The sequence below is a fragment of the Kwoniella dendrophila genome, chromosome 7 (genome assembly GCF_036810415.1).
Source record: "Kwoniella dendrophila CBS 6074 chromosome 7, complete sequence".
Classification (NCBI taxonomy): Eukaryota; Fungi; Basidiomycota; class Tremellomycetes; order Tremellales; family Cryptococcaceae; genus Kwoniella; species Kwoniella dendrophila.
Genome location: NC_089482.1, coordinates 259481 through 274282, shown reverse-complemented (window position 1 = coordinate 274282; position 14802 = coordinate 259481). Strand labels below are relative to the sequence as shown.

General features: G+C 35.8%; 4 protein-coding genes across 4 annotated transcripts; 1 reads left to right on the top strand and 3 right to left on the bottom strand.

Annotated features, from left to right (window-relative positions):
* Nucleotides 1-669: 669 nt before the first annotated feature.
* Nucleotides 670-2018, top strand: L201_005338 (uncharacterized protein; the record flags this gene model as incomplete). Its single annotated transcript, XM_066221069.1, has 4 exons — nt 670-745; nt 816-1112; nt 1208-1284; nt 1365-2018. 4 exons carry the CDS (start codon nt 670-672, stop codon nt 2016-2018), a joined length of 1104 nt encoding a protein of 367 aa, XP_066077166.1.
* A 493-nt stretch (nt 2019-2511) lies between these two features.
* On the bottom strand, nt 2512-3867 carry L201_005337 (uncharacterized protein; the record flags this gene model as incomplete). The annotated part of the gene is made up of 4 exons (XM_066221068.1): nt 2512-2584; nt 2763-2940; nt 3054-3164; nt 3723-3867. 4 exons carry the CDS (start codon nt 3865-3867, stop codon nt 2512-2514), a joined length of 507 nt encoding a protein of 168 aa, XP_066077165.1.
* Nucleotides 3868-4413: 546 nt separating this feature from the next.
* L201_005336 (uncharacterized protein) lies at nt 4414-10902 on the bottom strand (the record flags this gene model as incomplete). Its single annotated transcript, XM_066221067.1, has 18 exons — nt 4414-4461; nt 4531-4654; nt 4781-4982; nt 5099-5506; nt 5582-5704; nt 5775-5862; nt 5943-6061; nt 6134-6220; nt 6280-6431; nt 6510-6634; nt 6697-6788; nt 6848-6919; nt 6989-7050; nt 7149-9580; nt 9642-9889; nt 9957-10242; nt 10311-10719; nt 10787-10902. The coding sequence occupies 18 exons, from the start codon at nt 10900-10902 to the stop codon at nt 4414-4416; spliced, it is 5193 nt and encodes a 1730-aa protein (XP_066077164.1).
* Nucleotides 10903-11685: 783 nt separating this feature from the next.
* L201_005335 (uncharacterized protein) lies at nt 11686-14388 on the bottom strand (the record flags this gene model as incomplete). The annotated part of the gene is made up of 12 exons (XM_066221066.1): nt 11686-11954; nt 12087-12156; nt 12227-12256; nt 12348-12570; nt 12660-12794; nt 12892-13069; nt 13151-13159; nt 13238-13298; nt 13364-13466; nt 13574-13683; nt 13797-14250; nt 14339-14388. 12 exons carry the CDS (start codon nt 14386-14388, stop codon nt 11686-11688), a joined length of 1692 nt encoding a protein of 563 aa, XP_066077163.1.
* Nucleotides 14389-14802: the final 414 nt, after the last annotated feature.

Genomic DNA, 14802 nt, shown 5'->3' with positions numbered 1-14802 from the left:
AAACGCCAGAGAGATAGAGAATCACGCCATCGGTGATGATGTTCTTGATGATTGCGTTATTCCGCTATGATGGGTTTGATCAATGTTGATGAGATATTATTATTGTTATTATTATTATTACTATTATTGGACTACGTCCTGAATTTCCCTGTAGCATAAAAAATATGGCAATCATGGACTCTAGCAGGAACCCACCTGAAAAAGCACGAAATAAACCCACTTTAGTGTTTTACTGTTAATCGATAAGATTATGGAATGGGGAGAGAGTAAAATCACGTCTTTCGTTTTTATCTCGTCATTCCATTTCTCCTTTTCTGTTTGCAAATATGAATCTGATGTTATGGGACTTTTACACTAAACAAGTAAAGGAGTAAGTATAATGTCATGATGAGTACGTTGCTTGATATGTGGGTTATCAGTTGATATCAGATATGAGTGTAGTCATTAACGATGGCGAATCGAATTTCTTACCTTTCGAATAAAAGCGTATTTGAAAATACTCAAAGTCAAGTTGAGGGTTCACTTTACAATCTATAAAGAAAAGAATTGCTTTATATATAATACACCCAAACATATTCTTCAAACCGATATCTGTATCATCCAACGAAAAGAAAATATTGCTGTTTCTACCGACTATAATCTTAAACAAAGTAAATAAAAGTTTTTGAAATGCCTATCGCTGTTCCAGAAGTGTTCAAGTACGATTACGTACCGGAAACTAAAGAAGATTTAGATTGGGCTGATTGTGAGTTGTGATGTTATATATATGTTCATTCTGAGAGATAGCTACTAACCTATCATATTGATCTTAAAAGTGCCAACGATCGATTTATCAAAATTTTCAAATCCACAAGGTAAAAAAGAATTGGCACAAGAATTGATTGAAGCTATTAGGACAAAAGGTTTCTTCTATGTAATAAATTTTGGAATTCCACAAGAAAAAGTTGATAGACAATTTTCTTTAGGTAATCAATTTTATGATTTACCTTTAGAAGAAAAATCAAAATATACTGCAGATCTTGATAATGGTGCATTCAATGGTTATAAACCTGCAGGTAGAAATATTTTAGCTGGGGGTATAAGAGATCGAATTGAACATTATAATATTCCAAGTAAGTTTCGCATAATATCCATTGTTTACTATAATACGATCAAGGTATTAACGTATATCATACTGATAAGATACATGTTCATTTATGTTATGTAGAATTCGATGGTTATCATGAAAGAGATCAACCTGATATCATTAGAGAAAATATCGGTGAAATTGAAGAATTTGCTAGAGTGAGTTTTCCGAATTGCAGATTATCTTCATACGATACCATCTGTAATCACTAAGCTAATCTAATCTCAAATTATATTAGTCATTACACACGAATGTACTCGATCCATTGCACGCATTAATCGCTATAGCATTAGAATTACCTGAAGATTATTTTATAAATTTACATAAATATGAAAATCCTTCAGAAGATCACTTAAGATATATGATGTATAGACATTTTACGCCTGAACAAATAGAGCAAATTCAATCTGATGATGGAGTATATTCATTAGGACATACAGATTTAGGTACATTAACATTATTATTTCGACAACCTGTTGCAGCGTTACAAATCAAAGATCATGCAACTGGAGATTGGAAATGGGCTAAACCTTTGAATGGAAGTTTAACAGTAAACACATGTGATGCTTTATCATTCTTGACAGGTGGTTATATAAAATCTACTGTACATAGGGTACAAATTCCACCAAAAGATCAAAATCAATTTGATAGATTAGGTTTATTATATTTTGCTAGGCCTTCAAACGATTTACCTTTAGCAACAATAAAATCTCCATTATTGGAAAGAGAAGGTTTTACACAAAATGAATTTGAAAAAGGTAATCATAAAGTACCAACAATGGGTGAATTTGTTAAGGTGAAACAAATTTGGCAACAAGTTAAAAGGAACGCTCATAGAGAATCTGATGGTGCTGAAATCGCTCCCGGTTTCAAAGGTAAATACCATGATTAAAAAGGGATCGCTATCAAAAGAAGTTCAAGTAAATTTGTAGTTGTAGTTGTCTCTGATATTTTTACGATTGTGTATATTTTACTGTTCCTAACGATGATCCAAAGTGCATTGATCGAATGTCAATTCTCATCGTGGTAGAACATAACGGGGTTCCTCTTGGTTGACGAGGCTGTATGATAATCTTCTTCATTCATTCCCCATTCTCGGATAGCAAACGATCATATCTAAGTAAATGGCTAACGTGACGGATCGACAAGATTGCGGCATCAGAACAACACGAAGTGCCATTTGAATATTTATGTGCATGTAATCGTTTAAAAGAACATTCTAGGTATCAAGTAAAGTTTTGGATCTTGCTTGTGATCTAATTGTTTTCGGGTCACTGAACCGAGGGATAGGGTTGGCATAACATCTAGGTAGACTACCGATCTAAGGGTGAATGATGAGATTGAAATGGGATGATAGAGGAAGGGGACTAGAAGAGGTGTTCGAATCATGAAGGTTGTTTGTCTGCACCGTATTTTGATGTGTCAACACCATGTACATTGTGGTTGGCTACGTTGAACCTGTAAAGGGGGGAAGATAATGGTTAGCTTGTAAGTCCACCAATCTTATCCGGGACTCATGATCCTCATTTGCCTCATCTATAGGCATCCTTCCTCCTATAAGATTTCTGGCGCAGGTTACTCATTTAAAGCCCTATGATTCTACCATGTTTGGGTCTTGGGTAAAAAGAATACTTACCATGGGAAAGCATGTAATTTCAATTGTGAGAAAGTAGAATTTCTTGCTGAAACACCTTGTAAATAAGGTGTTAATTCAGTTTCACCATATAATGGTTTACCTGATTTAACTCTTTCTGATAATTCTAATTGATCTTTTTCAACTTCTGCTGAATTTTCTCTCCATCCCCAAAATCGTACTAAAATTAGGAAAAATGAGAGAATTTCACAAAATGATCAGTAAAGGCATTATAATAAAATTAAAAACTAAAATCTGATTGTGGAAAAAGTTCAAAATTAAAACAATACTTACAACTTGAATTTTGATAAGCTAACATGAAACCAGCAGCAAAACCTAAAAATCCAGTTAATCTCAATGCAGATCTTAATGATGCTTTTGATGCTTTTGTTGGATCCACTTGTTCTGTAAGGGGCGAAAGATTAAGAATCAGGTTAACGACTTGTCCTACGTATTCATTTATTTGTTTGCCTTTCCAGCTCGAAAGTTTATCTCTTCTTTTCTCAAAATCCTATGAAGGATCCCTCTTCTTCCATCGAGTCCTGCGGTTGATGCTTCAATCGTCATTCTGGAAAAATTCCATCCTCCTTCAATATCCGTCCTTCACCGCTTCAAGTACTCCAATCTGTACATCCAGTATACACCATGCCCTTTCTCGCGATCAAGTTTGAATATTTGACATTTTGTCCATCATCCATGGATATCATCCTGTTATCCACTTGACGATATCACTCGTTATCCATCTGTACATTGTGTTATACTAACTGGTAGCAAAAAGATAGGGTTCCACTATTTGTTCATTATTCCATCTTAGAAATATATACCTCAGAATTCCTCATTCTCATGTATTCCAACCATTTTTATTGCAGTTCATCCTTTTATCCTATTTCGCAATCCAATCCTTCGAAAAATAACCTATGATCTTTTGTGTTTGTTTTGAAATTTGGTCCCGATCAGACCTACCATATAAGTAGAATAACGAAGGTCCAGCAGCAGTTGCACCAGCCCAAGTTAAATAATCACTTGGTCTCATATATCTAATTACTCTTGAGAAATGTGGATCAGTATCGATAACTGGATAAGCAGCTTGAGTTTGTTTTACTGGCATGATGGCTGATTAATTATTCCGTGTATTCGGTTTTCGCAGGTATATGAGTTGTTTTTGGTGTATTTTCGTCTTTCAGTAATCTATGAGGTTGTTATTCTATGATAATTATTTGTTCGATTAATATGCTTTTAGAAGCTAGATTCAACACATGAATGATGATGATATTGGTGTTTTCCTAGTGGATAAGCATACAACCATACAACCATATCCATACAACCGGGGACCATACAAAGCTTAATACCATGACGGCGTTATCGGAATTTTAGCCTAGTATAGCTGAATGTGGCGCCTGAATTTACCCCCTTCTACGTGGTTTTTGAGACAAGGAATACTGGACCCATCGTATGCATGATGGACAATCACATATTGATCTATATGTATACTATATATATATATATATATATGTATATATATGCCTGTGATCGATGGGTAACCGGATTTGTTATAAAAATATCATCAAAGATCGCTTGATCCGTCATGCTCCATCCCATGCTTATGCGGGCATCTATCTATCCTGTATACGTTTGACTAGAAATACCAATTTTATCAAATTTCGTTTTCGTTTTGTTTAGATTCGTGAACCTGTTTAGCAAGCTGAAATAGATCATTCAAATTAGTATGTAAAAGGACTGATGACAATACCATGAGTGAAAGCAAACTTACCTCTAATAATTGTACTTCTTCACCTGATTGTTTACATAATTCTCTAAAAGATCCATTTTCCTTTTGCATTAATTCGTAAGGTGTACCAAATTCAACTACTTTACCATGATCCAAAACCAATATTCTATCAATGGGAAATAAAAGTAAATGTAATATAAATTAGCAAAAATTCTATTCAACCTGTTTGCGGTTCCAATTCGTTGATGAAACCCTTGCCGTCTATGTCTGGTCAGGAGTAAACATGACTTACTTATCCAATCCACATACAGTCATTAATCTATGTGCAATGACAATCATTTGAACATCTTTCATTTCTGATCTTAATACATTTTGAATCGTTGTATCTGTTGCATGATCTAAATTTGCTGTAGATTCATCCATAATTAAGAAAGATGATGATCGAAGTTTCAATAAACCTCTTGCTAAGGCTAAAAGTTGTCTTTGACCTTGACCTGCGTGGTGAGAAAAACGATCAAATCGACTGAGAGTCAGTATTTTATAACGCTTGTATCGGCGTGTGAAGATTTGTGAATCACGCAAAACAAGTTGGAACAATAATCCAACTTACTGAAATTTTTACCACCAACAGCAACTTTTTCATCCAAACTTCTAATTACAACTCTTTCTTCTTCTTCTTCTTCTTCTTCTTCGTCTTGCACTCCATTATTTATCTTTAAGTGATTATCATTATCATCATTGTCTTTTAGATTTTCTAATTTTTTATCTAAATTTTTCATTAAACTTCTTACACTAGCTTGACCTCTTAAACTTTTTTTACTTGGTGTACTTTTTTGTTTCGTTGGAGTTTTTAAAGAATTTAAATCTGATTTTGATTGTACTCTAGATGCGATTCTTGATGGATGTCTAGATTTCGTTATTAATCCACATTGTGATAATGCTTCCCATATTGAAGAATCATCATGTTGATCAAATGGATCAAGATTATCTCTTACTGTTCCAGAGAATAATTGAGCCTCTGTGCAAGAAATTTAACAAAATTGTATCAGCCTCTCAACGTTACATAAACAGAAACGAACTAAAGTTGATTTACCTTGAGGTAGAATGGTTAATCTGGATCTTAAGGCGTTCAAGCTTAGTTTGGAAATATCCAAACCATCTATAACAATCTTGCCTCCATCTTGATGTAAGAATCGGAAGAAGGAGAGAGCCAAAGCTGCCAAAATGACCAGAAAAGCATTAGTCGTACAAACTAGTATAACAGGATTGTTGAACATAGTACTTACTACTTTTACCTGAACCGGTTCTACCACAAACCCCAATTTTCTCTCTTGGACCAACAGTAAAAGATACGCCTTGAAGTACGGGATCAAGCTGTAGTAAATGCAAGCTCAGTCAATGAATCTTATTATAAAATATAAAGGTCGCCTCAATCGCGCGCGAAGATGACTTACCTGAGGAGCATACCTGCACGTTAAATTCTCCACAACAACACTACCTTCCCTTGATGGCCAATGTGCAGGAGGTTCAACTCCTTTAGCATGTTCTTCTTCCTCAACTTCGAGATCAAGATCTAAATCGCAAGTTTCCTATTCAGCCTTGCTACTCCTCCCATAATTCGTTAAAAAGAAGGTTAACAACTCACATTCTCCTACTCTTTCCACACTGTTCATACTCATTTCACTAGCAGCATACAACCTGACTACCCACAAGACGTATTCGGTAAAGGATACTAAACCGATTGAAATTCGTGAGCATCGAAGCGGAGCTGAGTGTAGTCCATTAACTTACAAGCATAAGTGATTGATAATCCCACAGCTCCAGCATCCATATCAGGATTTCTTAGAGCGAAAACAGCAGCGAAGATGGTAACGAAAGCACCGATAAAGTTGGAGAAATTGTTGAGAAGTCTATTGATTTGCCATAAATACCAGAAACATCGTCTACGGCAAGTCCACGTTCAGATGTTATTAGCTTTAGCGCCTTGTAGATCTGATCGATATGATCCGGTGAGCACTTACGTATTTTGGTCAATTTCATGGAATAGCTTTCTCATGAATCTTGCACTATCTCCATAAGATCTGATTGTTGACATACCAACTAATACTTCGGAAAATGAAATGAAAATGGGAGACCGCGTAACACTCTATAAATGCACGATTATAATCAGCTATGCTTTAGACCGAAATGATAAGTCAAATGACTCACATCAATTCGTTTTATTTCCCGATTGGTGGTCACATATAGAGAACCAAGAAGCCAATAAGCGAAAACAATCAAAACAAGAGCAACAAGGAAGGCTATTACAATGGATTTCAGATTGTATCATTTCATCGTATTATATAACGCAGTGACCTACCTGGAGTCGACACTGTAACTACCACCAGAATAGCTGCAGCTGATAAACAGGAATTTGTAAAGTACATCAAGACTAAAATAGCACGAGAAGAATATCAGTATAAGATGATGATACTTTCGATATTCGGGAGTTTTGACTCACTTTCACCAGCTTCTTGATCAATGGAAGACATATCTTTACTTAATCTATTCATGATACGACCGCTAAACACAAAAATTACGTTTAAAGAATTTAGCTTTAACTTGATAAATTCATCATGTGAAATGAGAGTGGATACTTAAGGAGAAGATACATGACTTACGACGGAGTGGAATCGAAGAATCTCATTTTTGCACCTAAGATTCTTTTAACTAATTTCGAATATAAACTTTGACTTGCATTTAAAGCACCGAAAAAAGTTATACCAACTCTACCAGCTACAGCTAAAATATAACATGCTGAAATACCCCAATAAACACCTAAATAAAATAAAGTTGATCTTTGTTTCTTCAACTGATCTTGAAACGTTGCTGAAATGTAGTCTTTATTATCAATTAAAGTCATGATCATAGAAGAAGAAGAAGATTTTTGTTGTTTACTTTTATAATCGTTTGAATTTGCCCATTCTTTTATCCAAGCATTATTTGAAATTTGTAAGATTTGTGAACCGATAAAAGCGAAAATGACAATAAACCAAAATAAAGATGAACCCATTGATTTGAAATATAACCAATATGTACCTAAACCAACCATACCTTGTCCAGAAGTTTCTGCAGCAACTAATTTTTTGTCCAACTTAACTTCATCAGTTGTTTCTGCTGCTTTGTCGATATCACTTTGTTTTTGTATTTCTAGAATTTCAATTGGTTCTTCATCTAATACAGGTTCAATCAGATCTTCTCCTTGTCTATTACCATCATCATTCGTTGATCCAGTATTATGGGTGGTCATACCAAAAGTGGATGATGAGCTTGGTGTTGGTGTGGACGAACTACTACTAGCACTACCTTCCTGTATATCTATATAACCACTAGAGGATAATTCGCTTGGTGTACCTGAAATTTCAACTTGACCATCATTTAACAACACTATAAAACTTGAAGCGGGAGCTACTAAATTTATCTGGTGAGTTACCATAATTACTGTTCTACCTTTAATCAAACTTCCCTGTAAAACATTATCATATAAATGTCTAGCGGTTTGAGCATCTACAGCAGATAAAACGTCATCTAAAATTATATTTTTTGCTGAAGAATAAATTGCTCTAGCTAGAGCAATACGAGCTTTTTGTCCACCTGAACATGTAGTTCCCTTTTCACCTACTTCAGTTTGATCACCTAATTCGAAAATTTCAAAATCTCTTCTTAATGCACAAGCGTCAACTACTTCATTATATCGTTTATCATTGTATTTTGATCCAAATATTATATTTTCTTTGATCGATGCACCGATTAACCAAGGTGTTTGTGAACAATATGCAGTAGTATCGGCCAAACCAGTTGAAGGATCAATAGGACATATATCTCGATTAGCATGATCATCAGGCATGAAAACTTTTCCTTGAAGTAACATTGCTTCTCCTAATAAACCTAAAATTAAAGTGGTTTTACCTGATCCAACTGGACCTGCGATAATACTAAGACCTCCTACAGGGAATGAAAGATTTAGTTCTCCTAATGCGAAAGGTTCAGCATCATCATCAGAGAGTTGACGTATATCGTCATGTGTTGTATATCCAAGTATAGCATTCTTGAAACCGACAGTAGGTTCACCAGGACCAGGAGTTGATAGTTGCCTGTATTTGAGCGTATCGGGTTCATCTAAATAAGCTTGAATTCTTCCGCATGATGTATATGCTTGAAGTAATCGAGTCAAAGTATCTTGGAATAAAGCTAATGGATCTTTGAGCATATTGAATAGAATTAACGAGGCAAAAGCCCTATCAGCTGTGAGAGGTTGTTTCAATACCATACTATGTACGGCGAAAGCGACACCTGTAACCAAAACAGGTGTACCCCATACGAAAATTTGAAATAGTGTTGTAGTAGCGAATCTATATGCTAATGCATTCAATTCTTTCTTTCTGGTTATACCCATTCTCTCGAAGAATTTCTCTTCCCAGGCATTAAATTTGATCAACTTGACGTGTGCTATAACTTCTGTAACACTTTCTAATCTAGCATCAGTTGCAGCCATAAATCTCTTCTGATAGATAGTATATAATCGACCAATCAAACCTTGAAGTGGCATAAGCAGGATGAGTACAGCTGTACCAGCGAATGAAGCTGCTCCAAGAGTGCGATAAAGCAGTATTGAATTAAGAATGACAGCAAAGGGGCATGAGACCAAATAATAGATATATGCGCAGATTTCTGAGATTGTGAAGGCGTCTACTGATACTAAGTTTGCTATTTTACCTTCACTTGCTGCAGCTTCAGGATCTTCAATGACTTTACCATTTTTATCTAATTTGGTTTTCTTTACGTTTCCTGATAAATCTCTTCTTCTAAGTGCTTTTGCAAACACATCTGAGACAATGATTGCTCTTAATCTAATGCACAAGCGCCGGCCAATAAAGAGTGATTGACCCATTAATACAACACCTAAAATTTGTCCTCCAGCCATCATAGCCACGTAAAGTACTGCGACATGAGTTGGCTGAGAATTTGTATCTTTCTCTTTGACGTATTGTAAGAGGAGTCGAAGTCCAGTTGGGGGAAGATATTGGAAGCACACAAAAGTGATAGCCCAAATCTGCAGTTCAATATTAATCAGAGAGGCGGGGGACAACGGATAAGATATCGTCAAAACTCACAGTCTGCATCGCCAATTCGGGCAGAAAGAACCAGAATAAATCTGCACCTAGATTTCTTATTCTCCTTTCTCCTGTTTTGGAGAGATGACTCTTATCTCTACTGGCTCTATATGCTCTGAAAGCACCGACAGATGCTGCACTAGCATCGTCTTCTCTTATAGCTGGAATATCTGTGAGGGTGATAGGTTTGAAATAATGCTTGAACAAGAGGGGTAGTAGAAAGCCGTAAGTCGCTCGAGAAAACACGGCTACAACAATAGATATCAGTATACTTATCAATCATAGCAAAGGCTTTGAGTAAAATCAGCAACTTACAAGCAGGTTCCTCAGCGTGTTTAGGTAATTTCTCCCCATAACTACCAGATGATCCACCTCCTGTTGAATAACCACCTTTCATCAATCTATCTAAACCTTCTGAGTACGGTATATTCACCATTATGACCCAATACACGACTTCGAGGATACCACTTGCTACTCTAAGCGATGAGGTATGAGGTTGTATGATGTTAGATCGGAAGAGAAGGAGTGAAGGTAAGATATGTATACTAAGAATAGCTGATAATGGAGATGATGGTATGAGAGCTATTAAAGATAACCAAGCCTAAGAGAATTGAGATAATCAGCAAGTTATAATCCATATAAATGGTAAGAGGATGGCTCGCAATTTACAGGGAAAATAGCATCTTTCCAAGTACCTTCTATTACACCTCTTGCTATTTCAAGTTCGAACCAAGCTAAAGCACCTATTAATCCTACCCAGAATCTTATTGTTCTCCATTTTGATTCTGTTGTTTTAGCATTATATTTCCAGTCTTTCACAACTTGTTCTGCTTCACCATCGTCCAATCTCTCTTTTTCACTGTCTTTTCCTTTAGAACGTATTAAATTGGAAGCTACAGAATCTAAGATAACATCTGATTCAAGTTTAGCTAAATCGGATGAAGCGGATGGTGATATTAAAGTTTCTGATGTAATAGGTTTATATGGTGATGATGAACTGTACCGGGGTATTAGTGTATTAAGGATGATGTAAATGGCTGATAAGAAGATGATCACATATTGAAAATTGGATATATATCTGTAAATGATAATTGTTAGATAATATAATGAACAAGCAGTTAAACATTGTATGATTGTATGCTTACCGCTCTTTGAAACAAGGTGTAAAATCTGTTCCATCCCATACATCTCCACAAGTAGCTTTACTTGCTATCTCCACTACTTTGGTAGACAGTAAATCGAATGCAAAATTCGCAGTCATCATATGAACATTGAAAGTTGTTTCTTCCTCTACGCATATGATTTCCTGCAGGATTTGACCGATGAAGTTTGTTTGTATGTGGCCGTCAAGTTGCTTTTCCTATATCTATGGTGACATACGTTGTTTGTGTGTTGTCCGTTCGCTTGTTGAGATTTTTGATCAGAAGAAGGGGGTCCTTTGGATTGTTATATAGGGTATTGATGAAATCCAAAAGTAAACCCTATCTTTCTTATCTTCAGCTACAAACTCTAGATTGAATAGGTTGAATGATAGCAGCCCTCCAGTATATCAGAAAATTTGCCGCTGCTCGAGTCGATAGGTACCGAGTCAATACGAGATTATCAATCTGAGCCAGAGATGAATGAATGCATAAAATCCATCTTGATGATATTCTTGACATCCTTGATATCGGTCTTTCTATATCTCTCTTTTACAAATTTCGTAAAGATGACGTGCAAATTAAATGAGGACTAGACTAGTACTGTCAAGATTAGAATTTTTCGGCGCGCTATTGAGTCAGGAACACTGAAAGATATTATACAGCATATGGTTAAAAGGCGGTCAACTCCGATCAGACCCTTTACATAGCATGCATGCTTGCGATAAGGCTTTTCTGTATATAAACTGTACTCTATATACCTGATTTGCACCCCATTGACAGACGATTGGGATGAATAGTAGAAGACCTATCGTAGATGACATAGCATATTTATATTTGAGCTGTGATCCGTCTATATCGGAGTGATACTTTAGAGGTCAAATGTATATGTGATATGTCCTAGTCTATTCAAAACATCTACCTAAAGCTAACATATCTTGTTTTGATCTACCATTTTCCCATGATTTTCTAACTTGAGCTTTCAGATCTTTCATACGTTGTCTCATGTTTTTACCTTCTTCACCTCTTATCTTCTCAAAAGTATCTTTCAACTCTTTTTTAATGGCTGCTTCAGTACCTTCAACGATCGTACCATCATATAATTTATTGAATTCAGGTTTAGAAAATGTTTTGATTTGTTTTAAATCTATAGCTACTTTATATATTTCAGATACTAGGATCATCGAAACCAAATTTATAATCAAAAATTTAAGGAAAGAAGAGGATATCAGTACTAGTACAAGCTTTATATTCCTCGCCATATTATCGGGACTTGATTCGGAGTGAAAGAAGATATTATACTCACGTAAAGCAGTAAACTCTCCTTGATCAGCAGTGAATGGCATTGCCATGATTGGAAGTTCAGCAATTACGGCCTAATCAGTCAAGAGAATAATTAGCGTTTGAAATATATACTTTACCCTTATTCATCAAGCCGTTACTTACCTCGGCAGTACTATTAGAACCACAATGTGACTGGTAAGATAATCCGAGGTGTCAGCTTGAGATCTTCAAGTTCCCTCAAACAGGTCATATTTGGAATATTGTTTGTCAAATGATCACTCACTAAAAAGTAACCTATTGCTTCATGATTTAAAACATCCCATTGTGGAGCGAATTTTACTACACAAGCATCTTCTTGAACATTCAGTTCTTCTAACAAATCTTCAGGTATAGAAGCTAATGCCGATGCATAAGCGAAGACGAATGGGAAGGAACATTCTTTCAATGTTTGCAAGATAAATCTGATAAGTTCAGGTCTTGCAGCAGGGAAAAATAATGATCCCAAACTAATTTGACGGGACGAGTTGTCGTCATCAGTTAAAAAGCAAAACTAAATAGAGATATCCGACATGCGCGATACATTTTGGAAGCTCACCTAACGTAGATGACGCTCTTTGACCCGTATTTACCTTTCATCTTATCCAAAAACTCATATACCCTTCCATCGTCTTCATTTTGAGCTTTTCTTTCGGGATTTTGTCCAGCCCAGGTGGAATCTGGGAATTGAGGGCTACAGATGAAATAGGTTTGTCAATTTTTTCGAAAATCCTTGGTACATTAAATCATCATGTGCAAGTTTTCAGAGGGCAACTGCATGTTGGACTTACCCAACCATATAAATACGTTTACCTAATTCCTTCTCCAAGGCTTCTACGGCAACAGGTTCGATCTCAGCAGCAGTTGGACATATCAATCCCGTTACAATCTCGTCGTTGACAGCTTTAGTCGACGGAAGGATAGGTATGAATGCTTGAGGTGGCATTGGCACAGTTGCCATGTTTGGCCCTATATGATGACAAGTAGAAGAGAGATCAGCAGTCATCCCCAATTGTTCACATTCGTCTGCACACTAGATCTATCACTCACACCATTCATCTGTAAAAGCGAGATACCAGCCGGATAATCAGCGTTGATTTTGGCTTTGACGATCGACAACACATTTGCTAAACTTACAATCGTATTTGGTCGGTAAACCAGGTACAGCTCTAACTTGACCATAAGTTGCGAAAGAATGCTAAAAAACCAGTCTTTACCATAAGAGCAAAAGAGTCTTGTTGACAAGGCTTAAATTTAACTTACCTCGGCGTAAGCTTCAAGAGGATCTCTACCTTTAGCTATATCTTCTTCCACTAGTCTAATCATTCTATAAAGGAAACCACCATTTTCTTCTTTGGCGAAATGACTAATTTCAGACATTGTAGTCATAGTCAGTCATACTATCCATCGATTATATCTCTTTCCGTTAGGCTCGTTATTAAAGTATTGGAAAAAAAATTGATAGAAACTCACTGCCAAGTAGCTGAAGCATTACTAGGTACAAAAGCGATTAAAGGAACCATTGGTTTTTGAATTTCTAACATTACGCTTTTCATGACATCAGGGATGAAAGCTTGGAAAGTCTATTCGATTATTTGTCAAACGGGGAAAATCAATTTTGGTTCAAATCTTTGCTCGAACAAACCCTTTATTTCTTATAAATTTCCAAACCAAAAAAAAATGAGACAGGACTTACATCAAAAATCATAAAATTTGGTGGAATATCTTGGAATTTATTTATTGTATGATCTAAATTATGTTGTTCACTAAGTAAACTTTTTAAGAATAAAGGTACAGTTTTTGCATAATCCATTGATTCTTTTGCCATTGTTTCAGGTGACCATTCTTTAGGTAATTCAAATTCTTCTGAAATACATGTAATAATTTGTAATCTATCTACAATAGCTTTATTTTCTTTTTCTTGTTCTTCTTTATCAGTTTTATGATAATGATGAAGATGATGATTTTTATCTGGAGATGAAGTACCAGAATTTGATGGAGATTTGGTATAGATATGTGCAAATGAATTTGATTTTAATTCTGAATCTACCCTAGGTTTAATTGAAGGTGGTATCAATATAGTCAAATGTAGATTTGAGTGTAAGTGTAATAAATTGAGTGATAAATGTAATAATGGTCTTAAATGTCCCCTATGAACCGATCAAAAGGTCAATGTCAGCATATCATAAAGTTAGAGGGTTACAACAATCATCAATTTAAAAACCTTGAATCACTCACCACATACCCAGTGGTACAACGACGAAGTGAGATGGTTTAACGATAGTCATGTTGTTTGTTTGTACTTCTGTTCTACTATATGCTGAGTACGATGTATTGTTTGGTATTTAAGTTGAAAATTTGAAGGAACAAAAGGAATGGCATATTATTCTTGACTGTGTTAAGGTCCATATATATATCTTTATCGCCTAGACCTTCCACAAAATTCAACAGCATTTCTCCTCCCCAACCGGGGCAGTAGGGTAGCAGTGGTAAGATATGAGAAGTCCTCTTTTCTCATGGGATCTGAGCGTTACACCGACATTCGCCCAGCAGCCGGTTCGGATGATTGATTTCGGGCTGTCCATTTTGCGTTAATAGCGATTGAAGGACATCAGGAAGAGTGGTTATTTACGTTGTTTAGATTGACAGATGACGCTAAGAACAGCTTTTTCTAAGGGTTTGTTTCGATAATTGATGAGGTA